The sequence below is a fragment of the Vulpes vulpes genome, chromosome 6 (assembly GCF_048418805.1).
Source record: "Vulpes vulpes isolate BD-2025 chromosome 6, VulVul3, whole genome shotgun sequence".
NCBI lineage: Eukaryota > Metazoa > Chordata > Mammalia > Carnivora > Canidae > Vulpes > Vulpes vulpes.
This window is the reverse complement of record NC_132785.1, coordinates 31,297,604-31,324,985: the sequence shown is the minus strand read 5'-3', so window position 1 is coordinate 31,324,985 and position 27,382 is coordinate 31,297,604. Positions and strand designations below refer to the sequence as shown.

Here is a 27,382-nt window from a genome sequence, read left to right as displayed (position 1 = left end):
TTCATTATTATTACATTTGAATTGCTGCAATCTCACAATAAAATTTTATCAAGTGAAGAGTTGTTTCTTATAGACGACCAAAGAAAGTGGCTTCTTGAGAAGGAAACTACTCCTGGTGAAGATGCGGTGAAGATTGTTGAAATGATAACAAAGGATTTAGAATATTCCATAAATTTAGTTGACAAAGCAGCAGTATGGCTTAAGAGAATTGACTCCAATTTTGAAGAAAGTTCTACTGTGGGTGAAATGTTATCAAACAGCATCACATGCTATTGAGAAATCATTCATGAAAGGAAGAGTCGATTGATGTGGCAAACTTTATCATTATATTATTTTTAAAAATTGCCTCAGCCGCCCCAGCTGCTACCCTAATCAGTCTGCAGTTGTCAACATCTATACCAGCAAAAAGATTACTATTTGCTGAAAGGTCCAGTGACAACCAGCACTTTTTGCAATAAGATATTTTTAAATTAAGGTATATACACAGTTTCTTTATAAAACACTATTACACACTTAATAGACTACAGTATAGTGTAAATATAATTTTTATATGCACTGGAAAAATAAAAAATTCATTTGATTTACTTTATTGGGGTATTTGCTTTATTGCAAGGGTCTGGAGTTGAACCTGCAACATCTCTGAGGTGTGCCTAGGCATCCAAGACTGGGTGCACAAAATTTGGATGCAGGTGGTGGTGAAGGTGGGAGAATGAAAGGGACCTCATCTGCTGGGGCTCCATGTATGATGCATGAGGAGAAGTCTTGTATAAGAATGGCAAATCCCAAACAGCAAAATAGTCACACTCCAAATTCATCCATATGATTCCTTATTCAGATAACACTATATATATTTTTACTTAGCTATGAAGCAATTATATGTGACCTTATTTTTACCCAGACAGGGAGGATAAGTACCACATGCAAAATGGCCAGATTTGGAATTAGCACTCACAATCCTAGACCACATTTCTCATTCCTTTAGCCTAAACGCTTTCATTATGCTCTTTAGACCATATTTCACATTTAAAGTTCACCTTTTAAAATAGAAATTGACATGCTACTTCCACTTTCCCAGGAAGCATTGCATAGAAGACAAAAATCCAAGATTCTTGTCACATCTATGCTATTAATTGGCTGTGAAGCCAAGCATGAGCCCCCTCCTCTCCAGGTGATTTGCTATATGGAATGGTTTCTCCTGGGCTGAATGAGGATTTAGTTGAGTGGAGGACAGCAGAGTAATATCCAATGGACACTGCACAGTCTGAATCTGACCTCTTTTATACAATCTTTGGGTAAAACTGCCAGTCTCCATTGTTTCTACCCCCTAAAAACTTTCAAGAATGGATAGGAAGAATTTATTTTATTGGTCTGCCTGATAAAGAAATACCACCTTGAATGTGAGTGGCAGCTTTCTGATGTTTCCTATGTCCCCTATACGGGTCAGGTTCCTCAACAGCATAAAAGCCCCTGGGATGGCCTGAGAAAACACTTCAGGACATAGCGGGAAGAAAGGAGAAAGGCAGCTACTAGAAGAAATGAAGAACTTATTTTAGTTCTCTCCTAGGGCATTGACAGGGCTTGAGAAGAAAGAATCATGCTCTTCTGGGTTGGGGGCGATGTGGACTTGAAATATGAGGCCAAATCAGAAACAGTAAAGAGCAGAGCAACGAATCAACCAGGTCCTACACACCACCAAGGACTACTTAATGGAAAGCAAAGTGTCCGTATTTAAAATGCAGGTTAGGGCAGCTCCGCTGGCTCAGCGGTTTAGCGCCGCCTGCAGCCCCGGGTGTGATCCTGGGGACACAGGATCGAGTCCCGCGTCGGGCTCCCTGCATGGAGCCTGCTTCTCCCTCTGCCTGTGTCTCTGCCTCTCTCTCTCTCTGTCTCAAATAAATAAATAAATAAATCTTTAAAAAAATAAAGCCTAGGTTAATTAGCTAAATACAGGGTTAATTGGCTAAATACAGGGTTAATCCCAGCGCGTCTCCCGGTGCGTGAAAACTTGCCCGTGGTTTAGGCTGGTCCTTTGAAGAACTCAGAACTCCGGCACCCAGCAGGCTCGGGGGACGCGTCCCCGGCCGGGGACTGTCCTCTCCAGCGGGCAGCGACCGGTGATGCTGTCCAGGCATGAGCCCAAGGAGAAAGGTTGCAGAGCAGTCCCAAGGCGCGGGAGGAGTCTGACGCTGATTGATGGGGAAGGGACGAATGAATAAAAGTATTTGTCTAGGAACAGCAGAGACCCCGACCGAGCAGGCTGCGGAGGCCACTCGGCCTGGCATTCCCTGGGCGTTTCGTCAGAGCCAGACCCGCCAGCCGCTGAAAGGAGGCGTGCTCGCCCCGGGAGCCGGGGCTGGAGGCGAGCCGAGCGCTGAGCTTCCCGGGGAAGGAGGCAGGTCCCAGCTCATCGCTTTGCGCCTGGTGCTTCCCACTCGCGAGGTAAACACTCCGGCTTGGTGTTGAGTTAAAATCAGTGATTGAACCCCGTCCTGGAGCCTCAGCTTGGGTTAGCAGTTTGGGGATATATTTTTTAAGTCTAGTTAAAACAAGAAAAAAAAAAAAAAAAAGACGTAGAGAATCCAATGAACTAAAATGAGGTTGGAGTAAAGAAAGAGAGCGCAGGGGAGCTGGAAGCCACTTAGAGGGGACAGACGCTTCCGAGTCAATGCTGACGCTCCCCCCAGGTCGGACGAGTGGGGAAGTCGAGTCCGAGTCAGCCCGCGCGCTCCGGCGGCGCCCGGGCCATCCAAGGGCGCGCGGCTGGGGAGGGAGGGGCGGCTTTCACTCGCCGGGAGGAGCCGCGGCCAGACACCGGGAATCCGCCCTCCCTGCGGGAGCAGAATGGAGGGCCTGGCCCCTGCCCTCGGCCTCTAGGTGCCTTGATTCCCCAGTTCCCACGCGTCCTGAGCCAGAACGTGCGGGCTCCCCGGCGGCGCACCGACCCCACGGAACTCGGAGCTCTGCCCTGGACACCCATCCTACTCTCCCTTCCAGGATGCCCCGCCCCACTGCGAGTCACTAATCCCCCGGGGGGACGCAAGGGAGAAAAAGCCCAGGGAAAGCCGGATCGGGAAGGGCCGTGGACGGGCACAGCAGGGTCACGCGCGCCAGCCCAGCCCCGGCGCGCAGACTGAGGTCCATTCGTCCGCGGGTAGCAGCGGCGCGGCTGCGCTCTGCGCGAGCGGCTTGCAGGGGCGTGGCTGGGGGAGCTGACCCGAGCCTCCTGTCTTCTCTTCCCTTGCTGGTCTCCAGACTCCAAGCCGCAGAGCGGCCACCCGACGGCCACCGGAGCAGGCAGCAGCATGAAGCCTCTGCAGAGCTGGTGCCGACGCGCGCTGGTGGCGCTGATCCTCGCCTGCAGTGGGGCGGGGGTCCAGGGAGAAGAGAGAGGATTCCCGCCGGCCAGGGCCACTGTGCCACTTTGGGGGCCCGGAGAGATCACGACGCCTCCCACTGAGGCTTCCTGGCCCAAGGGTCCCAACGCCAGCGTGCCGTGGTCTTCTGCACCTCCGCAGATGCCTAAGGGAGGGAGAACAGCAGGAGGCCCGCCACGCACCCTCACCCCTCCCCCCTGCGAAAAATCCATCGAGATCAAGGAGACTTTCAAGTATATCAACACCGTGGTGTCCTGCCTAGTGTTCGTGCTGGGCATCATCGGAAACTCCACACTGCTGAGAATCATTTACAAGAACAAGTGCATGCGAAACGGCCCTAATATCTTGATAGCCAGCCTGGCTCTGGGAGACCTGCTGCACATCATCATTGACATCCCCATCACTGTCTACAAGGTAAAGGGCTCCTATTGACGGGAGGGTGCCTAGTTAGGAGGAGGGAGATGGGAGAGCCTTTGGGGACGCTTACTCAAGAAGATCCATCGCCTCCTAAAATCAGTGAACATTGGACATAAATTCCCTACTGGTCTTCAGTAACCTTAGGCTAAGCCTGGAACAAGTGTAGTTCCCAGACCAGCAGGATCAGCATCGCTGGGGAACTTGTTAGAAATGATATTTTATGGCCCCACCTCTGACCTACTGATTCAGGAACTCTAGGATGGAGTGCAGTAGCTTATATTTTAACAAGCCCATCATGGGATGGCAAAGCTTGAGAACCACTGGTCCTGAAGTATCTAGTCCCTAAGATACTAGTCCCCAGCTCACTGGGTCCATTCTCTCTGCAAAAATGTGGTCCGTGAATTGGCAGGATTGGTATCATCAGAGAGCCTGTTAGAACTGCAAGTGCAGCCTGAGCTTAGAGAAGCAGAATCTGCATCTTAAGATACCCAGGTGATTCACATGCACATTAACCTTAGGGAGCATTTTTGTGGAGAGTCCTGAAAGTAGAGGGGCTGGAATGGGTTTTTAGGAAACAAATGGGCTATAAGAAATAGATACAGACTAGTGAGTACCCCAACACAATTCATCTGCTATGAATGACTCTAATGTACCTGCTCTTTATTGCATGTTTACAGTTGGCCAACCTCTGAAATGGATGCATTACTTCCCTTTACTGCTTTTGACAATCCGCAAGTAGATATTTCTCCGTTTTACAGAAGATTGATAAGATGTTCAGGTCTCACAGTTAGTAAGAGATGGAAGTGGGAATCAGGCCCAAATCTGTCAGGTGCAGGTTGCAAGTTGTACCCCCATGGATTACCTTGTAAGCAAATCAAAGAGCTCTGGATTCGAAGTCTCTAAGGATTTTGGTAGCTAACATTATTTTGATTATCATGGCATCGGAGGAAACAGGCATGGAGAGTGAGGGCAGGACATAGACCCCCACGCTATTTGACTCCAGGTTGCTTGGAACTCTAGACACATCCCAACATCTCTGGGCCTCAGTTTCCTCAACCTTACAATAAGGTGGCTAGTGTCCGCTTAATGGGGTTTTATGTTGCTAAGAAAAATAGCCTAAGTGAAAGAGCCAGAGATTTTTAGAGGCCCGTGGAAATTATGTAAAGCTCTGCTTACCCATCATGATCAGCAATAGAAAGTCACACAGAAGAACAGAACCAAAGTGGAAAGGAATGGGAATGGGCTTTGAAAATTTGCCTAAAACTAGTCCAGGGCCCAGTACAAAGGGAAAACATGTCATGGAGGGCTAGAAAAACATTGTAGGGGATGTTTTGATCTTTGTGGCAGAAGGAGTCACCGTAACACATACCCTTAAATCTTAATCCAAATAGCCATTCTTTAAGGGAATTTTCACAATTTCCGAAGTTTGAAATAGGATTCAGATTAAGGCTCTAGAAGGAAACACTCCCACAAATGGGGAATAAATAGAAGAAATCCTGAAATTCTGCAGGGCAACTGGTTCTTATGAAGTCTGAGTGTTTCCTGGGAGAGCCACAGTCTGCAATAGGTACTTTAAAAATGCAGTCACACTTCTTTTGGAGCCAGAAGTGAGGCACTAACTTCTTTAAGAGTCCCACAGACCAAGTCACACCATTCCAATTTGGCAAAGGGTTTCAATTCACCAAAACTAACTCCAGAAACTTAGAGTATAAGGTGTTGAGAAATTTTTAAATAAATGAAATCAGAGACTTCTGAAAAGGGAGATTACAATCTAGGTTTGCTAGACTTGCAGAGAATTTTGTGAAAGGTCTCTTTGGGGAGGTCTTAAAAAACCCAGCATGTCCATCTCAACAAGGGACCTTCCTAAGTCAGCCAGCAGCTGAAGTGGATGGAAGGTGGGGTTGAGGGCATTACCCTTCAGATAGGTTGCCTCTAGGCCAGATGAAACCTCTTCCAGGACCACCTTACTTTCTCTGGCCAGATGATTACACTTGATCAACCAGAGAAAATCTGGCTCCCCAGGGGGCACACAGCTTTTACTTTCATTTCAATTTTCTTTATGATATCCCTAGGAAATTACATCACTTTGCCTGAAGCCATTCAGTCTATTAAAGCTGTATTTTTACCTCTAAAGTAAACAGACTAATGAGTCATTACAAATCAGGCCATCTAGTCCTCTATGTGGGTTATAAACAAATCCATCTCAAAAAGTAAGGTCCCATTGCCAGGTTTGCCAACATGGAATCCTACATGGGGGCTTTTGGTTTATTTTCATAGCGTGCATAAGTATGTGTCACTTGCAGGATAATATAATAATAATGGATGCCATCCATTATACACAGGTCCTTGGTTTATTTCACTAAATCACTGCAAGAAACCCTATGGAGGAGATATTGTTGTCATCCTTGTGTTATGAGAAAGCTACATGTTGGAGAGGTGAAGAAGTAACTTGCCCAATGTCACACCACCGAACAGCAATGAAATTAGGGCTCGAATGCATCCACCTGGCCCTAGAACCTGCAGTACCCTCTGCCCCTCTGCACTGAGTGAGCTCACACCTAGCACGCTTTTCTGTCACATGGAGCACTGTTAGAACATTGAGTGCACTGTCAGAACTACATGATAAACTAACACACGATAGGATATACTTGGCAAATGTTTTCAGTCCTAATTTGAGTCATCTGAAGTTTTCTATCTCCAGAAATCCCCTTCAGATGTTCTACAGTATATAATATGGATAATATCACTGTTTGTTATTCTAGAGGCTTTATTTACCAAAACAGCCCACTCAGACTAGTTATTTATTCCCCTAAATAATTGTGATAACATACAAGTAAGTCTTTAAAAATGCATTTAGAATTTCAGCATAGTCAGATATTATACTTAATGCGAAGTAATTTAAGTGAATTATGAGTGCCATTTTTTAAAGATTTTATTTATTTATTTATGAGAGAGAGAGAGAGAGAGAGAGAGGCAGAGACACAGGCAGAGAGAGAAGCAGGCTCCATGAAGGGACCCTGATGCGGGGCTCGATCGTGGGTCTCCAGGATCAGGCCCTGGGCTGAAGGTGGCACTAAACTGCTGAGCCACCCGGGCTGCCCTATGAGTACCATTTCAATTTATCCTAAAGTGGGAGACTTGAATCTCTAAACTAGGGATTTCTGATTTTGTTTTTGCGGGGTATTACAATTCTCTTTTAAAATCCAGTTAGTTATATTTATTAAATAAAATTTATATATATATATTATAGTTAATATGGCACATTAATTTTCTATGTCTATAAATAAAACAAATTTTCATTCTTATTTATACACACACACAACATAAAACATCCACAATTTCTGGGGGGTTCATAGAACCCACCCCAGCCCATCTGTTGGCATACCCAAGGGACCAGAAACATCAACGTGAGTCTATTACATTAATCTGGAGTTCAGTAAACCCAGTGTTCAAAAAAGTTGGAAAAGCTCAAAATGTCACAGTCCTTGATACTACCTTAGAACAGGACAGAACTTCATAGGGAGATGCTACTGTGAGATGCCGACAAACCTCAGCATATAGATCTGTTCTACCTTAATTCCCTCAAGGAACTGGGTTTCTGGAAAGTTCCAGCTAAAGTCAATCCTCTCACCAGGTCTCTTGTGTCAGAGAGGAAATCCTATGACAAAGGCCAGAGAGGTATTGTAGGACACCCAGCAATGGAAAGCTGTTGAAGTGCTTCACATATTCACCTGAATATGCTGAAAAGAAGAGTCTGGCTTACCCTTCTCAGCAGTACATGCTAGGGCTCTAACATGCTACGTCTCATAAGGCCATCCAGATGAAAATGAAAAATGCAGTCATCCAAAGAGGATATCTTAAAGTATATATGTATATTTATATATGTGTGTGAACACATATATGTGAACATATATACATATATAAATGGACAGGTGAATAGTATTTGACACAATGCCTAGCACATAGTAAGCAAAGAATAAATGTTATTAGAATGTGTGTGTGTTTGTGTGTGTGTGTGTAAAGAAGAATGAAAATTTGTTTTTTTTTTTTTCAGTTTTTGCCATTATAAACATGGCTACAAAGAATATATTCATACCAATGGCTTTGCACATATGTGTGACTATATCTGAAGGGTAAATTTCTAAACTAGAACTACTTAATCAAAGGATATATGCATTTGTGATTTTGATAGATATCTCTATATTGTGTCCCAAAGTTATTATTGTACTCTTAGTTTAAATCACTATTTTATGTAATATCCCCATACAGATACACTTGTGTTAATGTCTGTCTAATATACATATGGCTCACCATGCCAATATTCATTCACATGATCTATATACATACCTGAACCAAAAGCCATTATTTATATGTATCTGATGTGAGAATGAATCTCTTCTTATTCATGAGCTAATCGTGCCCTACCTGTATAGATTGCAATGAATGGGGTAACTACCTACATGTCTATTGCCTATGAGAACCTATCTGACTACTACATATGACTGACTAATAGCACTGATATCAAAATTGTCAAAGCTGTGTGAAAAGCAAAAAAGTTGAGTGTACTTCTGGATGCTGTGAAGATTTTATGTTGTTATTGGTTGGCTGGTTGGTTAGCTGGTTTGGCTTGGTTTGGTTTAGCAGTAATATATAACAAAGCTTTTTGCAATTTGAAATTAAAATATACTTAACTTCTTTTAACTTCTCGAGCAATTAAAAATTCTTAGGCAAATAATAAGTTCTTAAATTATCTCTAGATTTCATTTAACAATTTCACCCTGTGCTATATTTGCATGGATAACTGAGTTAATACAGTTAATTCTCAAACATAACTTCCTTCATGTGTAAGCAAATTGCATTTGCAAATAAACCTGCTTATGAACCATAGGAACATTAGTTTGATAAGGATCCACGTATAATCAGATGTCCAGTGGTGGTGGAGTGTCACTGGATGACTTTGCTATTAAGATTCTGTAGGCTACTGTTAGAGGCAAAGAGCCTGTCTTCCTAGCGCTAAGAGGCAAAATTGCTGATCTTTAATGTTTAACTAGGTAAAGTAGGGTACACCTAACATTTAAATGCTGGCACATAAAAATGTGGAATTGCTTCACTGAATCCACAAATAAGTTTTGAGTGAAGTCACCTTGTCAGGTATCAGATACTTTTTCTGCTTGTGACACACTGTATTCCTGAACAAATTTACTTTTCTCACTTCTAGTCTTAGACCACCTCTAGTAGTTAACAAGTTTGTGTGTAATTGACTAGTTTCATAGTTAGATGTCAAAGTCAATAAAACATGGTCAAATTTAACTTTTGGAATGACAATTTTCTGGCCTGTAAATGGACATTTATGCACATAGAGCAATACAAGAAGTAAAAGTATTTTTGGATGGGGAGTCTAATTTCTTCCAAGATAAAAACACTCTTCCCATCTCCAGTAAAGTAACTGAGATATTTTACTGAAATTTTAGTAATATTTAAAGATGTTCTAGTAACACAAGTTATTTGAAACCAAAACAGAACCTAGGTACTTTAAGATTCATTTACTTAAAGCAGAAAAATTTTAAGGGGCCCCAATTAAACACATTAAACACATTTTTATTCACTTTTAAAAATATTAATAAAGAGTTAGACTATTAGCTCTGAATGACCTAGAATCAGCTAGCAGATAAAACTAATAACCCAACATCCCACCTAACATAGTGCCTGCAATAGTCCCTAACAAACAGATACTTTTTGACAAAAGATTTTATACATAAAATGTAAGGACAGTGGACTTTTCTAATTATAGTTTTTATAACTGTTCAGATGAAAAAAGGAGGAAGTTTGCTTCTCTTCTTATATGAGGACATTCATTAGTCATACTTAAATAATAGGTCAGTAGCATAATTCACATAACCCAGAAACTCAAGATTCATATTCCCAATTCATTGTTCCACACATGGATTCCTGTGACAAAATGGCTGTCAAACTCTTGGCCTTGGGCAATGAAAGTTCCTTAAGTTAACTCTCTTCTTATATTTGCCTTTGATCTGCCACTTGGTCACTCCATAAATCCAAGCCTCTTAAAATATCAAGGCAATGTTTCTTTCAATATGGGAAGGCTTCTCTATCAAAGGCTTTATATCTTTTCTTTGCTCACTTTAAATGAGTCGGTCAAGATTGAAGACATTTGCATAGCTACACAAGAGGATGACAGAGCCAAAACCCTGTTGCAAGGCCGAGAAGACGTGTTCTTTATTTCTCAAAGAAAAACCATATAAGGTTATCTCTGTGTGGCTAATATGCTATAGTTGATTATTTTTAGAGAAACATGCCAAATGCTAATAAATGATTAAGTGCTTTATAAGGTGTTGACAGATAAAGCCTGAGATGAAATAAGATTCAAAATGTAATTTATGATGTGAAACATTCTCTTTCAAGACTTTGCAGAGTTAAGACAAGGTTGGTTATGCTTGGGAAATAGCCGAGTGTGGTGTATTGAGTATAACTTAGCCAACAACTTCTCTCATTTTAGACTTCTGTTCTTCCCAGTCATTTATTTTAGAGATTGATTATTTCTCTTTCCCTACGGACCCTCTGGTGAAAATGTAAATGGACAAGAACACAGCCAAAGTGTGGTGGTAGAAGAGAGAGAAAAAGGCTCATGCTTGAATCAGAAATTTATTAACAAAGTGGACTGACACATTTCTCAGCGGTTCTCTGTCCCGAAGACTCACAGCCACACTCCTGCCTCCTGCCTTGCATCCATCCTTTCTCTACTTCTTTCCTCATTAGTTCCATTGTAGTTTCCAGAAGGGGTGAAAACTATTCTCTGGATGTTTACATTGTACGTAAATCTTCTTCCCCCTCACTATTTTCAAATTATTTTAGATTCCATAGTAATCAAATGTCTTCTCATTGTAGCTTACCAGTGTCCCCTAAGATAGTGTCTGGATAGAATTAGATTTATATAAGGCGTGAAATGATTTACTAAGGTTTGTGGACTTCACAAAGTTTGTAAGTCTCTTTTGGAGCCATGAGACCAAGTTGTAATTCTTGTTTCTTCAGGTGTCACAGTGATCTTAGAAGATACAGTTCAGAGAAGTAAATCTACTAATATGCTATGTTTGGAAAGAGTATTTCTTAATGCTCTTTGTTGAATTCTTCAGAACATGTAATGTGTCAGTGAGTTTTTAAGCACAAACTGTGTGTAGTTTTCATGTTCAGATAATAGGTGAGTAGCATCTATATATTGACCTGTTTCAGACTTGGAAATAGATTTCATTGTAACACTAATAAGAAAATATATTTAAGGTGAACTTAACTTTCTCCCAAGACATTTATTTTTTTTTCTTGCTTCATTTGGAGATTTTGTTTCAAGAAACTTAATCCATCTTCATGTAGTCATTATTCTATTTCAGCAAGTCATAGCAGTGTTTCCAGAACATGGAAAACCCTCTGTTTTGCGGGTGCACATGCAACAGATTGCTAGAGACAGAGCTTCTGTCTTACACGGGGCAGCGTTCACATTGTAGTCTGGTTAAGTGTCACCCCTGGGGAATTCTGACCCACATATTTCTAAACCACATGACCTATTAGTAATTAAATGCATTTTGATGGATGCAGGATGGAACTTATAATTGATATTTGTCCCTAAGGGCACGGGTACAATGTGTGTCAAAAAAATATTTTCTATGTACGTTATCAGCAGCTTATTTTAAATTCTGTCCCTATATGTGATTAAAAAAAGAAATAGGAATCCTTCAATGAGGGTACTCTGTCTTTAAAATGCCAGTTCAAATGCAGAAAAACTTATCTGCTACAGGAAACAGAGAATGAAATCCAACTGCTCCATTCTTACCTCTTTTGACTCTCACTGCAAAAACATCTCTATAATACCAGTTGTTTGAAAGAAATGTTCACAGTTCATCACAGCAATCTGGCAAAGTAACCTCAGTTATTTTTGTTAATATGTTTCTCACTCTGCTTCCGAAACGATCATCTCCTACACCATCTCCATTCTTAGGGCATCCTTCTCCACCAAATTTACAGCTAAAGCTCCTCATAGGATCCCACGAGATAGTGAGAAACAGTAGGTTCTGTTTTATGCCTGTCATTTCCCTGGCAGCTTTGCGTAGGAGAGGATAGAGAGGAATTATTGCTTTTCACCTTTTCTACCCTGCTTGGAAGGCAGAACTCCAAAAAGAGAAGAATGAACCATCACCATCAACCCTTCAGGGCCCTGGCTTCGTGTGTCAGGAAGACCTGATCTGGAAGGAGGAAGGAAGAGCATGGACTAGATGATACAAAAAAAAAAAAAAAAAAAAAAAAAAAAAAAAAAAAAAAAAAAAAAAAAACCACGAAAAGTGCGTAGCCATCTCAGTTTTCTAAAGAACTTGTTTCAAATATGAGAACTGAAAGTTCATGACAAAAATTTTATCACAAGATTTCTCCCTTACGATCACACTCATTCTTCTCATCCCTCCACACATTCATTCACTGTTAATCAGCAAGCTTTAAGTGAGTGATCACTGCATGCCAGGCACTATGCTGGACATTATAAATGTTGTAGAATATTTTAAAACAAACAGTTAAAGCTCAGTATATACTCTTAATTTAAAAAATAGCAAAAGAAAATAGCACATGTGCTTAATGAGGCAATTGAATACTTGCTAATGCAAGACGGTTAATTTTTTTTTTAAGACGGTTAAATTTTTAATTTCCTAACTTTATGGGGCTTGATTCCTTTGGGCATTAACAGTGGTATGTACTAACAGGATTTTTTTCCATTTAATTTCTCAAGAATGTAATTTTTAATTAAAAAGAGAAATGAGAAATGTAAATCCCCCAGTTGGAGAGATTTTGTAGGACTCGATAATACTTACAAAGAAATAATATTTATTTCCTGTTCACATGATTTATCCTTTTAAAAACTGAGGAAAAAACTATAATATAAAAATCATTTTTTATGTAACATAAAAATAATGTATTTGGATCCTATTGCCTTTTTTCTTTCTCAAACACCTATTTCCAACGTAAAGTTATGATGTCATGGTCATCCCTGAGTAGAAACCTTATAATCCGTATGATCACATCTTTTTTCAATCTAGTTGAAAGTAAGTCTAGTTGACTTACTCGTGTTTAGTCATACAAAAGAAATGTTCTAGGGAAGAACAGTAGGGGAAAGGGATCAGCACTAGCATGGGTTCTCATTTGTCAAGTGGACACCACATTGCTGTAGGACAAAACAATAACAAAAGCTCTTCGTTGGATGAGCCATCGCAATGTGCAAACCAGTAACAGTTACTGAGGTTATTTTCTAACTGGCTCACATTTAATAAATGGTAGGTAATATATATTCAAACAATTTTAAGCAAGATCTAAAAATTTAATTCATATGACATCTCATCTAGAAACAGTACAGAACTCTAACAATGACTTTGCAGTTAGAGAGACTTGTTTAATTGCATGCTTGATTTGTCTTCGGTATTCAGATCTTGCCCTTAGGTTATCTAATAATGGGATACAATCCAAAGGAAAAAAAAAAACTAAACATAAGGAATAAATAAGAATGTGTTATTGCTGGGCTTCAAGTGAGAATTGCTTCCTCTTGCAATAAAGGGCATCAATTTCCACTATAAAGAGGAAAGCTATCTTATTGGACTTCAACTTAGGTGTTGGATGTCATGATTTTTGCCGACAAAGAGTGAAATAATTAATTGCTAGTTATCATAAAATCTCTAAGAACATTCTTTCAGCAAAATGTAAAGAAGGCATCTTGGTTGAGAGTGATTTTTGTTTTTTTGTTTTGTTTTGTTTTTGTTTTTAATTTTTATTTATTTATGTATGATAGTCACAGAGAGAGAGAGAGGCAGAGACACAGGCAGAGGGAGAAGCAGGCTCCATGCACCGGGAGCCCGATGTGGGATTCGATCCTGGGTCTCCAGGATTGCGCCCTGGGCCAAAGGCAGGCGCTAAACCGATGCGCCACCCAGGGATCCCTGATTTTTGTTTTTAAACATAAGTCGGTTTTCCCTCACCACTACGAAGGTTTTTGTTTATCTGTTAAACAAAGAGTTGATGTCTTTGCATTTTAAATAAACTCCTAGCACTAAATTGTGGGAGACTTCCTGGAAGTTGTTAAGACTAGAAGAGCAAGGGTAGTGGGCCTGTTTTCTGTGGCTGGGTGTCTGGCTTCTCAGCGTCTCCACAAAGCCTTGTAATTGAAGAGAGGCAGGGGTTACCAAAGTCACCCTTTTCATTACAAAATAATAGAAGTGGCAGCTGGTACTTTGTCCCTCATCTTTTGCGGCCTCTCAGGACCAACAAATTTAAGGTCTGAACTGAAACCCTGAAAAGCTGAAAGCTGATGAAGGTTAATACTCCCTACTTTGCAATTCCTTTTGCTTTGGAAGCATAGATTAGAAATTGTAATCCCTCACTTATGATTAGATTTTTGACTATCTCTGTGTTGAACTTGAAGAGAATGGTTACAATTTTCAGTTTGTGTTTCCCTGTCCCCTGTGATAACTTGGGTCAGAGGTTGGGCTGCAGGCCTCCCAATGGTATGAAGAGCAGTCATCCAATTTCTAGGCTGAGCCAAAAACAATAGTAACCTCAAAACAGGCCCTGGTTTAGTGCAGAACCCATTTCCATTGGCCAGACTTCTTTTCCTTCTGTGACCTGGACACTCGTTCATCCTGATTCATCCAATGGATGTACCTGTGCGAAACTAATATTTGCATTTGGGGATATAGTTTGAGATAGTAAGATATTTGAAAATATCCTGTTTTTTGCATAGTACTCTAATAAAATAGCTAGGTGATTAGGAGAAATTTTATTCTACATCAAGATATTTTACCACTGTTTGACACATAGCTATGGGTTTATAAATACTAATGTTTAATGCCAAACCATTTTTTTTCTATGGTCAGTTTCTCCTAAACACTATATAGACTCTAGAATCAGACTGGGAGTTCAAATGTGGATCTGTTCCTTAAGTGAGCAATAAACCAAGGTACAAGGACAAGGAGCCATATGAGTAAAAAACCAAGTAAACCAAGGCCAACCAAGTATATTACTTGTCTAAGGAGGAAAAGCAAATAACCTTGAAACTTAGTGGCTTGAAACAATCAGCATTAATTATCTCATATTTTGTTGTGGTCTAGAATTCAGGAACCAGAGTGGGTAGTTCTGGCTCAGATGCTCTCTCTTTCAGGATGCAGTCAAGATATTTCCCAAGGGCTACAATTTTCTGAAGATTTGCCTAAAGCTGGAGGATTCTCTCATTCATACACCTGGGACATTGGTGCCAGTCATTTCCAAGAGGGGTCAGTTCCTCACCGTGGTGGCTTATCCACAGAGATGCTTGAGTGCCCTCCCAACATGGCAGCTGGTCTCCCTGAGAATAAGTGACCACCAGGCAGCAAGGAGAAAGGAACATGCCTTTTGTGAACTAGTCTCAGACATCACACCTCAGCCCTTTCACCATATTCTGTTCACTAAAAGCAAATTATTAAAGCCAACCCACATCCAAGAAAAGAGAAATGAGGCTTCACTTTTTGAAAGGAGGAGTAGGAAAGAATTGTGGATGTATTGAAAACCAACATCTCATATTAATAGACTTTTAAGTGCCTCAGGTGCCTAAGTGCCTCTTATCTATAAAATGGGCATCAGTAATACTATCTCATAGGATTTCTTTGGAGATTTCATGGGTATTGTATGTGTAAAGTCCTTAGAGTAATGCCTAACCCATCATAAGTGCCAGAGACATGTTAGTTTTGCTTTGTTTTTTTGTTTTGTTTTGTTTTTTTTCAATCCATCTAAGGACGATCAGAATTATTAGAAAGAATATTGTCTGGATAATTCAGAACAAGCTGGTCTGGTAGAGTCCTTGGAACTGGTTGGAATCTTTTTATTCTTATGTTTCCAAGGGCAACTGACAGTTGTTTTAAAGTATCTAGAGTTCACAGTTGGTTCAGATCTGAGGTATCCTGAGTCTTCCCCATTTCAGTAAATGCCTCCACCATTCACATGACAAACCTCTTAAGAGTTGCCTGACTCCACATATCTTATATCCAACCCAAAACAAGTCCTTCTGGCTCTACTTTCAAAATGTATTTCATCTACCACCCATTCTATTCGGCCCCGGGTCACCACAGGATCAAACTCACCACAATCTCTCATCAAAGCTTCCTTTCCTGACCCCACACTCTATTCTCCATTGAGCAGCCACAGTGATCTTTTTAAAAACAAAAATAAGACCATGCCATTTCCCTGTTTAAAAAGTTGCAATTTCCTCAGAAAATTATTCCAGCTCCTCCCTCTAAAACTTCATCTCCTAGACACTTGGCCTGGATCACTCCATTATAGCCTTGATAGTTTGTTCGTGTCCTTTCAGCTCACTAAGCTTATTTATTTATTTTTACCCCAGGATCTTTGTACTTGCTCTTTCCTCTGCGTAGAATGCTCTTTACATAGTTCACTTTCTTATTATAGTCAGGTCCCTTACTCACATATTGCCTCTTCAGAAAGACCTCATTAAGAAGCCTATCAAGAAATTATTCCAATCCCCCATACTCCGTTCGTATGATGACAATACCTGTGTGACACCATATTAAATATTTATGTTTTTTAAATCTATTTCCTTCCCTAGACTGTAAGCTTTATGAGAGCAGGAAGTTTTCCTTTTTCGTTGATATGCACCCTGTACTCAGAATGGTGTCTGGCACATATTGAATGCTCAATAAATGCTAACTGGATGAATGAATGAGAATTTTGAGTCAACTGATAAATACAGAAGTCACAAGCAGAGACTAATCTGACCCACAGATATATTTTTGTTACTATAGTATTATTGACTGTATTTTAAAAAAATACGAATTGACACCTTTTATAATTATGAGGTTTTATATAAAAATTCCAAATTTTTTAACTAAAATCAAGAGGTTTTTTTTTTTTTTAAATTTGGGATTTCTTGTTAAAAATCATGTCAAGGTTTTTCGCAGCTTATCCTTTTAGATGGCATTTGTACTACACCCTGCCACTCTCTATTATCTGACCAGCACCAATGACATTCGTATACCTGATTTTCTTTACCCCTCAGCGGGGCCCTGTAGATTTCCAGGACCCTAGATTAAGAATATCTATGGTAAGTTTGCCAATATCTGTCCTACATATAAATGTAACTTTTTATGTCTAACTTAGAAATGGAATGGGTCTCATGTTGGAGCACCAAATCATATTCATACTAGATACACATTTCAGCCTTTGGTGCTATTATAAAACAATCACCCAGTTTGACAAACTCCGTAAAGAACCCTCACTAGTGAAAGGACGGAAAGACTCAATTGTGTTTCAAAATAGTTTTCACTTTTGGAAGATTATTCTTTAAAACATTCTTTAAAAACATCAATTTGAGATATTTTTATTTTCAAAACCTCGTGAACACTCAATCCAGATGTTTACCTAAAGTGATTCATTAACCAGTGTAAGGCACACCCAGTTGTCCTAAGAAAGAAAATAACTGAGTTTAACAATAGATGGTTGCATAGTCTGAAGTCAGATGAAGAGAAATAAATGCATAATAGCAAGAACTCTGCCTTTTTGTTCATTGTAGAGGCAGTACCCATATATTTTAGGGGTTTGAATATTAAATATCTGCTACATAGCAGGAACTGTATAGGGCAGTTGCATGTCTCTAGGGATTCCAGAAAGCAAAAACCAAACAGAACAAACAAGTAAACCTTGTAGTACATGCAATAACTGGTGATAAGTGCTATAGATTAAAAGGAAAATGAGTAGAGTAGGGTAAGAGAGATGGGAACCTGGCTGGCTACTGCACTAATAATGTGGTTAAAATAGGTCATGTTGAAAAGATTAGCTGTGAGCAAAACCTGAAAGAGGTAGGGGAGTTTGTGAAGTGGATATGTGGGGAAAGAGCCTCCCAAGATAAGGAGACATCTCGAGGAAAGCCCTGAGACAGGAGTGTGTCTGGTGCGTTCAAGGAGCAGTGAGTATTCCCACTGAGTTACTGGGCAGATGAATTGACTACAGTAAAGAATAAGTATACAAATGCACACCCTTTCCCTATAGAAGCAGTCTAGTCTCCCCAGCTGAGGAATGCTTATCATCTGTTTTTAACATTTATCGTCTATGTTTTGGTTTGGCCATGACCTGAGCATGTGAAACTCTACAACAATATAAGACATGTTTGCAGGGCAGCAGGTTCAGTTTTCTTTTTTTTCCTAAGATTTTGTTTATTCATTCATGAGAGACACACAGAAAGAGAGGCAGAGACACAGGCAGAGAGAGAAGCAGGCTCCCTGTAGGGAGCCCGATGCTGGACTCGATTCTGGGACCCCGGGATCGCGCCCTGAGCGCAAGGCAACTCTCAACCACTGAGCCACCCAGGCGTCCCCACATTCAGTTTTTTAAGGAGAACTTACAGAACTAGCCTCAGATGGCCCCATGGTGGAGATCCTGATCCTAAGCTGCTGTGTATGCATAACAAATTCTCATGAACTGGCTGCGCTTTCATTATTCCCAACCACTCTCCCGATCCATATATCGAACACTGGTGCTTTTCAAAGGAGTAGTCCATGAGGAAAAGAATAAGAAATGATTATTGCTTATCTTACTCCATATATTAATTACCGTCCACTAAGTAATGCAGTTCAGAGGGCACTGTGTGAATATCTCCCTAACACACTCGTGTCTTCTCAATGCAGCTGCTTGCTGAGGACTGGCCCTTTGGAGTTGAGATGTGTAAGCTGGTGCCTTTCATACAGAAGGCCTCCGTGGGAATCACTGTGTTGAGTCTATGCGCTCTAAGTATCGACAGGTAAGAGCGTAAATTTAAGCCAAGTATATCCTGAACACTATACTAGTGATTGCTATGTTACACAGAAAATAAACCATGTAATTCAGTAAAAGCAGGCTCTGCCAGCTTGACAGATAATTCTATTTTGTTCTTCAGATATCGAGCCGTTGCCTCTTGGAGTCGAATTAAAGGAATTGGCGTTCCAAAATGGACAGCAGTAGAAATTGTTTTAATTTGGGTGGTTTCCGTGGTTCTGGCTGTCCCTGAAGCCGTGGGTTTTGATATGATAACCATTGACTACAAAGGACGTTACCTGCGAATCTGCTTGCTTCATCCTACCCAGAAAACAGCCTTCATGCAGGTGAATTTTACCTTTTTATTTCCTTTCTGTTCTTGCCTTATAAATATTTAGCTACTTTCCCCCTGATCCTCTCTTCTTGGGAAGCTATTGATTTATGACTGTCCTTGACATAAATCGAGAGTGTAAGCCCCAGGACTGTGGGGCTTGCAGTGACTAATGACCCACACTGCAGGAAGCTAGGTCACTACTTCTGCAAGAATTCCCTGGTGCTAGGGATACAGATAAACCAAGTTCACATGAGAGAATCGATCTGAATTTATATCTTTCCAACTCAACTCCCCCAGAAGGACTGACAACTACTACATATTCTGCATAAGACAACACAGCAGTCATCAGAGGGAGTAGGATGGTTCAGTGAATGATCAAGTAGAAGATGCCCTGATGTGGATGGATTCTGAATGGCAAGCCTGTCCTCTCTCTAAAGGGAAAGCTGTCATTACAAAGAATTTTCCATCTTGGCCATTTATTCAATAATATTGAATCAGGAAATGAGGGTGGGGGCATGGCAATGCTGGTATTTGGAGACAGATCTTAATTTAAGTATAAAAGACTCTTCCCAACAGAATGGGTCAAGAGGATTTAATGCACTTGGTCCAGGTGTTGCCGAGGATTATTTTCTATTTTACATATAAGAAGACCATATACAACTTTAGGGATTGCATATATCACGGTAATGAAAAGAATAAAGAGGGACGTGAATGTGAAATTGAGAATGAGGTTGCTGACTTCTTGTTTCTTATTAGTTAAAAGGAAAAGGTACTGCATAGATTACATAAATTGTGCCCCGATACAGATATATCTGGAGCAACAGTTTAAAAAACAAAAAAGAACAGAAATAGAGTAAGAGAAAAGACATAAGTCACAAGCAGCTTTGATTTTCCAATCGATAAATTTGATTTTTTAAAGATTTTATTTATTTATTTATTTATTTATTTATTTATTTATTTATTTATTTGAGGGGGTATGAGTGGGAGAAAGAATGAGCAGCAGGGAGGGCCAGAGGGAAAAGCAGACTCCCTGCTGAGCGGGGAGCCTAATGCAGAACTCCATCCCAGGACCCCAGGATCATGACCCGAGCCAAAGGCAGACACAACTAACTGAGCCACCCAGGGGCCCTCAATAAGTTAGATTTTTACATTTCTTAGCAAAATGATTTATATAGACATTCCCACATCAATTTTTTCTGGAAAACAGACTTGTTAAACAGTGAAAGCTTCCTTAAATGCTAGGATGTCTTTACATATTCAGATGTGGTATTTCAAATGAAGACTACCTTAAAGATAATTTGTTTATGTAAAGGCAAAAATATTTGAGAAACCCAATATTTTTAATTTTGCCCAACTGCTTAAATTTTTGTACATAATTACAACATACTGCCTTAGAGAATTGAAATGCTCTTGAGGGGAAGTTTGTTTCTTTTAGTATAAGTATTTAATTACTTCAGTAGATGTGGCCTGAAAGATTCTACATAGTGTTTGTGAAATGGATCTACTTTAGAAAATAATTATTCCTTGATGAGTATTTTTTTTTACTTTTGCATTTAGTATATAGATTTTTTTCTACAGGGGAATGTTAATCTTATAATACTCTCTTTTCCATAGTTTTACAAGACAGCTAAAGATTGGTGGCTATTTAGTTTCTATTTCTGCTTGCCATTGGCCATCACTGCCTTTTTTTATACCCTGATGACCTGTGAAATGTTGAGAAAGAAGAGTGGCATGCAGATTGCTTTAAATGACCACTTAAAGCAGGTAAGAGAACAGAACTATGTGCTGACTCATGATTACAGTGATGATTATGAATAAAAAATTTATTATGATGATAAACTGAAATTATCATACACTAGAGCATATTTCCTTTTTCTTGCTTCTGGTATTTTTGAATAGACAAAGAATATTTTTTTATATCATCAAGCTAGAGATATTCTATTCTACATAATCTAAAAGGGTCTAGAAAAAGCCATTACTTTAAAAATGAATTTGTAGTCATTTTAGTTCTAATTCATATTAACTATTCAATTTAAAGCTCGGTGTTCTGGATTTTTACAAATACCACTGACTTTTTGTAAACAATATTAAGTGTTCTATTTGGGAAGAGAGAACGTTGTGATTATCTGAACCATCTATTTAGTTTCTGACTATGGTTTTATTTCAGAGACGGGAAGTGGCCAAAACAGTCTTTTGCCTGGTCCTTGTCTTTGCCCTGTGCTGGCTTCCCCTTCACCTCAGCAGGATTTTGAAGCTCACTCTTTATGATCAGAATGATCCTAATAGATGTGAACTTTTGAGGTAAGAAAGGTAAAACAGAGTTTTGTAGGTAACTGCCATTCAGAAGTTTTTTTCATTGATCCCTTTCATAGGCAGAGAGAGAGTAGCATTTTGCTAGTCTTTAGGGAGCAAGGAGTCAAGATTCTCATTTTTCATCTTCACCCCTATTGTAGAAAAAGGAATAAAGGCGCCTTATGAGAACACTGGGAATGGAGAGCCAGAGCTGTCAAAATGTTGAGTGGGTACCACAATTGGAAATATCAGCTCCAATTCTCCTTTGCACCTCACAAAGTCTTTTCTCAGCCAGCCTCAGCACTTCCAGATGAGATTTTATTGTAAAAGAGAGAATTGGGCATGGGCAGAAGGGCATAATGACAGAGAGAGAGAGAGAGAGAGACAGAGAGGGAGAGAGAGAGAGAGAGGTCATCATTAGCAAAGACCAGTGATAAAGTCAAAAGTTATGGATATGGGTAATTTTTTTCTTCACAAAAACTCAAAAGTTTGCAAGAATACATACTTACAGCAATGTATTGTTCACAGACATATTTTGGGTGGTTTTTTTGCAGCTTTTTGTTGGTGTTGGATTATATCGGCATCAATATGGCCTCCCTGAATTCCTGCATTAATCCTATAGCTCTGTATTTGGTGAGCAAAAGATTCAAAAACTGCTTTAAGGTAGGAGTATTTCAAAATAAAAAGCTCTTTTTGGCCTAGCATCAAATATAACCTTTCCAAACTATTCATATTTCTATTTAAAGAGATTTCGTAAATTGTTTTATAGTTTTCCCTTGCATTACACCACGGATGATTTTTTTAAATATGATATCTGCTCATAAATTACTATACTTAATTTCTGCCTGTAAATCCTCATCAACTACTCTCTACTGCCTCAACCAATCAGTTGTATTCATAGGAATGCTCAGAAAATTAACAAAAAGTACATGCATTGATGTTTGACAAATATCAGATGATAAAATAAGAGCTAATGTCTTAAATTCCTTGTCCACTCGTAAACTCATGGATTGCAGGGCAGAAGAGAATGGTCATCAAGATCAACTCCCTCATTTTATAGAACAGAAAACAATGCACCTCTCACTTTCTTATACATATAGATTCTTAGAAAGCAAACAGTATGAACAAAGTTTTGGGTTTTAAAAAATCCAAGAAAAAGAAATTGGATGAAGGAAACAGACATTTCTATATTGTATAAGCTTACTGTGTGACAATAACAAAAAGGCACATGAGCATGACATGTGGCTGACAAAAGCCGGCAATGTAATATCATTGATGTGGGAAGATGTTTATGACACTGTCAAGTGAGAAACAGCAGACTATGGAATAGTACGTATAGTACAGTTCTATTAAAATAAATTGTACATACACTTCTATAAACATGCACATATACAGTCATGCGTATGTGTGTGTATAATATTTCTATTTGCATAGGGAAAATGTCTTGATTTATGTATTTATCAAATATTATGAGATTTTCTCAAGTAATCAAGAGTAAATATCAAGAATTGAGTGGTTTTCTTTAAATTTAATGACAAGATGAATTTTAATGATATACATTTTTTCTCTATATTTGCTTGTTTAAAAAATTATCATATACAACTTATGTAATTATATATTGTTAAAGGGAAAAATAAGAGAGCATGGAAAGAAAGTGGCCGAGAACTCCTGATCATGCCAAGAAAGTCAGAACCCTAGAGCGTAGCACAGTCATCACAGTGTAACTGATGTGAATGTGTAACGAGTTATTTTGCTTTGTACAGTCATGCTTATGCTGCTGGTGCCAGTCATTTGAAGAAAAACAGTCCTTGGAGGAAAAGCAGTCATGCTTAAAGTTCAAAGCTAATGATCACGGATATGACAACTTCCGTTCCAGTAATAAATACAGCTCATCTTAAAAGAAAGAATATCCACTTAATTCCATTTTCTTTATTCTGGAGAGAAGTCATTAAAAGAATGAGGCATTTGCCAAAACGAAACAACTGTGTGCTCACAAAAAACAATGTAAAAATGTAAGAGTGATTATTTTCTTAATACTCAGTGACACATGACATTCTGTGAGCTGTTTACAGGACGAGAAGAAAAGCAGTGATAATTAAGAAAGCCTCATCATGAAAGCACTTAATTTTTTATAATCAGCACTTCAGTGTAGCTCTTGAAAAGTTCCAGTATATTCATGCACCACTTACATTTAAGCTGAGCTCACTCTGAATTCCTATTAAAGAGATTTATTTTTTAAATTAATGTGAATCTGATATAAAGGAAAATTGTGTTACTGTAAAATGGAATTTTTAAATAAAGTTTAAATTACTCAATTTAATTTTCTTTTAAATCTTTCAAAAGAACTTTCTTATTCATGGTGTCACACCATTGGTTGGAGTATAATGTGAAAGCAGTTTAGCTGGTGTATTTTTGTGACATTACAAACATATTTAAGGGACCAGGAGGTAGGATCAGAAAGAGAGAATGAGGTTTTTGAAAACCATCAACCTTTCTTCCTTCAGATAAGATCAAATGTCACAAAGGGAAAGAGAGAGCAGACGCTATCCCAAAAGACCGCTTTGAAATCTCCCATTCATGTATGTACTCAGCAAAGAAAGCGTTACCTACAATTTTTTTAGGATTATTAAAACATTCTTTTTCTTTCCCTATTGTAGTTCAAACTCTATTTGTTTAGTTTTGTTCTCTGTAAATACTTAGCTACAACATACGATGTGCAGTTGATTAAACAAAGGGCTGGCCCCAGCGTTCATACCTTTAGGATGGAGAGATGCCAGCAATGCCATCAGGGACAGGATGCGCTGTGCCTGGAGCCATGACCATGTGACCCAGGAGAAAGCAGCCTCCTCTCCCACAGGCAGTGGTTCAAATGGTCTCTGGCATAGGTATAATATGATAATTACAGTACTAGTTTTTAAAATCACCCAGATTAATCAATTTAACAGCTACCTGTAAAGCTTATTACTAATTTTTGTATTATTTTGTAAATAACTGATTAAAAAAAAAAAAACAAAAAGTTCTCAATGTGGTGCTTTTTTGCCACGTACAGCCAAAACTGCTTTTTGGGACTGTAAGAACTCTTTGTGCATTCTTGCCTAATTCTTTCATCCCCACAGCAAAGTGCCTTAAGTTAACTTGGGATGATATGTGTGTGAAAATATGTCCCAGAGAGAACGGAAGAGAGAGGAAATGAGGTGGGGTGGGAGGAAACCCGTGGGGACACAGTCCCATTCTTAGCCTGACGTTCGTCATTGCCCCATCACATCAATGCAAAAGGTCCTGATTCTGTTCCAGCAAAACACAGTGCAATGTTCTCAGAGTGACTTCAGGAATAAATTGGGCCCAAGAGCTTTAACTCTGTCTTAAAATATAACAGAGTTTCTACTTTTTTTTTCCTTTAAGTAACCCTGGGCCACATGTTGGAAATGAGCTAGCAGTGTCATTCTCTGCCAGCATCTAATGTGATAATACAATAAACCAAAACCCAACAGTGTGGCCACAAAGAAAGGACAATAATTGATTCACATGCCACATGGATTCTATTTACAGATCACTCATGGTCTTATTAGTTTCTTCCCAATCATTTTTATAGATACTTGTCAACGCAAAAGACATTTCAGGCTTTGGATTTTAAATAAACTTTGGGAGACTAATATCTTCACAGTTTGTTAATATATTTTTTGTCCTACTTGAGTTTTAGCTCTTTTTTATTACCATGTACTAAGTTTTGGTTCTTCCTCTTCATATATGTTCCAGGACCCTGTCCTTCTCCATATTAGACTGTGGTCTATAATCATCTTGCCAAATTTTGAAACTGCACACAAAGAGTATATATGTGTACTATTTATAATGAAATTGCATTCCATAGCTTTCCTGAAAATGTTTGATTTCAAAATTTTAACATAGTGATAAAAGTTACTAAGAAACAAACATGATTTCCTGACATAATTAGGACTGATACGGCCAAAGGGATACAGTTGATAGCAAAACTTGGGTATACTGTAGTGAACTTTATAAAATTGTAATATAAGCATGTAAAATAATTATATATTTTGTTTTTCTGAAGTCACTTCAAGTGGTAACTACTGTAGTTGCTGATTCCTTATTATGTAAACAAAATCAATAAAATCTTAAATTGTTTTAAAAAAAGACCAACTTATTTTTTACTGTACAATGATTTATTAAGTACTAATTGATTAAATGTTTAAAGGTAATACAAATGTTATAGGTAGACATTATTTATGTTAAGCATTATAATAACCAAGGAAGTGTAAAAGTTGTTACATTAAAATGCCAGGTTTCTGGCCTTCAGGCTTCATTGTCCTTATTGTTCTTGTTGTGTTTTATTGTTGTGAGTAACCAGATATACAAACAGACATTCAATTTTGCAAGATTGATTATCTGGATGATAGTTTCCAATGGTCTCTCCTGTCTACCTATCTCTGCATTTCACTGGTTAATCATTATTGTACCAAAGGTCAAAGGCGAAAAGTTGAAATGAGAGTTTGGGATTACTCATTTCATCTCACAAGCTTTTTTTGAGTGTTTGCTATGTGCAAGGTAGGACAAAATTAATAAAATACAAGTTTCCTATTTGATAGGAGACAAAATAATAACAAAATCTTAATACAAAGCAAAATGAAATGAGCACCAAATAACCATATACTGACTACTCTCAAGGTTCATGTGTTATGTTTCTGAGCACTTAATCCCTTTCTTTTTCTGACAGAAATAGCAAAAAATTAGCATTTACTCTTTTCTCATATAATATATTAAACCCAGTCTAATGTTCCAGAGGTTTCTATGAGTGACCCCTCACCTTTGCTGGATTTCAGCTGCCTTATATCAGCTGCACATTTGAGATATAGGAGTTCAGAATTCCAGGGGCTCTTTGAAAAGTACAGGAAGGGTCAGCATAGGCAGTACCTCTGCAGGCCACTGACAAGATCCTCTCTTCTCTTCAACAGTTAGTTGTCAAGTTACAATAATAATAATGCACACACATTTCATTTTCATAAAAGTAGGCAGAATAAATATAATTTCGATTCTGGGAAGAAAACCAAATTTTGTGGTGGTCCTAAGAAGGAAATGTCCAGAAACCCAAATAACACAGAGGCCAAGCTTATGAAGAGCAATGATTCTGGATGACTTGCTTTTAGCCATTGGCCTCAAAGTGACAACATGAAATAATCAACAGATTGAATGAATATACCCAAACTGGGAAATCTCACTGGACACTTCCAAGATTCAACGTTCACATGAGCACAAGGAATAACCCCATCAGGAAGGCAGCGTGTGTAATGGAAAAGAAATCAAAAAAGAAAAAAAAAATGAAAGAAAGAAGGAAGGAAGGAAGGAAGGAAGGAAGGAAGGAAGGAAGGAAGGAAGAAGAAAGAGAGAAAGAGAAAGAAAGAAAGAAAGAAAGAAAGAAAGAAAGAAAGAAAGAAAGAAAAGAAAAAGAAGAAAGGAAGAAAGATTAGGATATTCTTGATTATTTGGGTGATATAATCAACCTCAAACAAGTCAGTGAACATCTCAGAGCCTCAATATAATTATCTCAGGTTAAAATTACTATAATTACTACATAATATTACAAAGATATTAATATCCCTAGCTTAATTCTTATATCAAATCAACAAATTTCTAGTGTACTTATCAAAGTACCCTCTAAAATATAGGCATATACAAATGAAGAAGACATAATCCCTGTCTTCTAGAAATCTGATGGGTGAAATAGACAAATAAACAAAGCAGCCAATACGTTATAGGTACTGGTATAGAGACATATATGGTAAGAATTAGGGAACTAGAGAAGTTGGTACTTGAGTTGGGCCTTAAAGGAAGTTTGCCAAGCAAAGAGTCCATGGCACAGCTGGTGAAATAAATGGCTACTGTGTGGGAGAACGGAAAGGGGTGGACCAGTATGGCCAGTTCAGGCAAAGGGCTTGACCCCAGCATGCTGAGGGAAGGCTGTGAGATGTGGGGCTGAGAGGTAGGCAGGTTGGAGGCGGGGGTCGTTGAGGGGGTGGGCTTGTGTTCCACGCAGTAGAGTTCGTCCTTTCCCATGGCAAGTGGTTCTCAAATGTCTGAGAGCTACACACCACAGGCTCATCTAGAATATCTGTTTACAACACAGATTCCTGGTCTC

The 27,382-nt window shown here is 39.0% G+C and overlaps 1 protein-coding gene across 1 annotated transcript; it reads left to right on the top strand.

The window, feature by feature from the left end:
• Positions 1-2,031: 2,031 nt before the first annotated feature.
• On the top strand, positions 2,032-25,552 carry EDNRB (endothelin receptor type B). Its single transcript, XM_025982337.2, has 8 exons — positions 2,032-2,439; positions 3,253-3,788; positions 18,503-18,615; positions 18,751-18,955; positions 20,557-20,706; positions 21,110-21,243; positions 21,789-21,897; positions 22,998-25,552. Exons 2-8 carry the CDS (start codon positions 3,303-3,305, stop codon positions 23,130-23,132), a joined length of 1,332 nt encoding a protein of 443 aa, XP_025838122.1. The 5' UTR covers positions 2,032-2,439; positions 3,253-3,302; the 3' UTR covers positions 23,133-25,552.
• Positions 25,553-27,382: the final 1,830 nt, after the last annotated feature.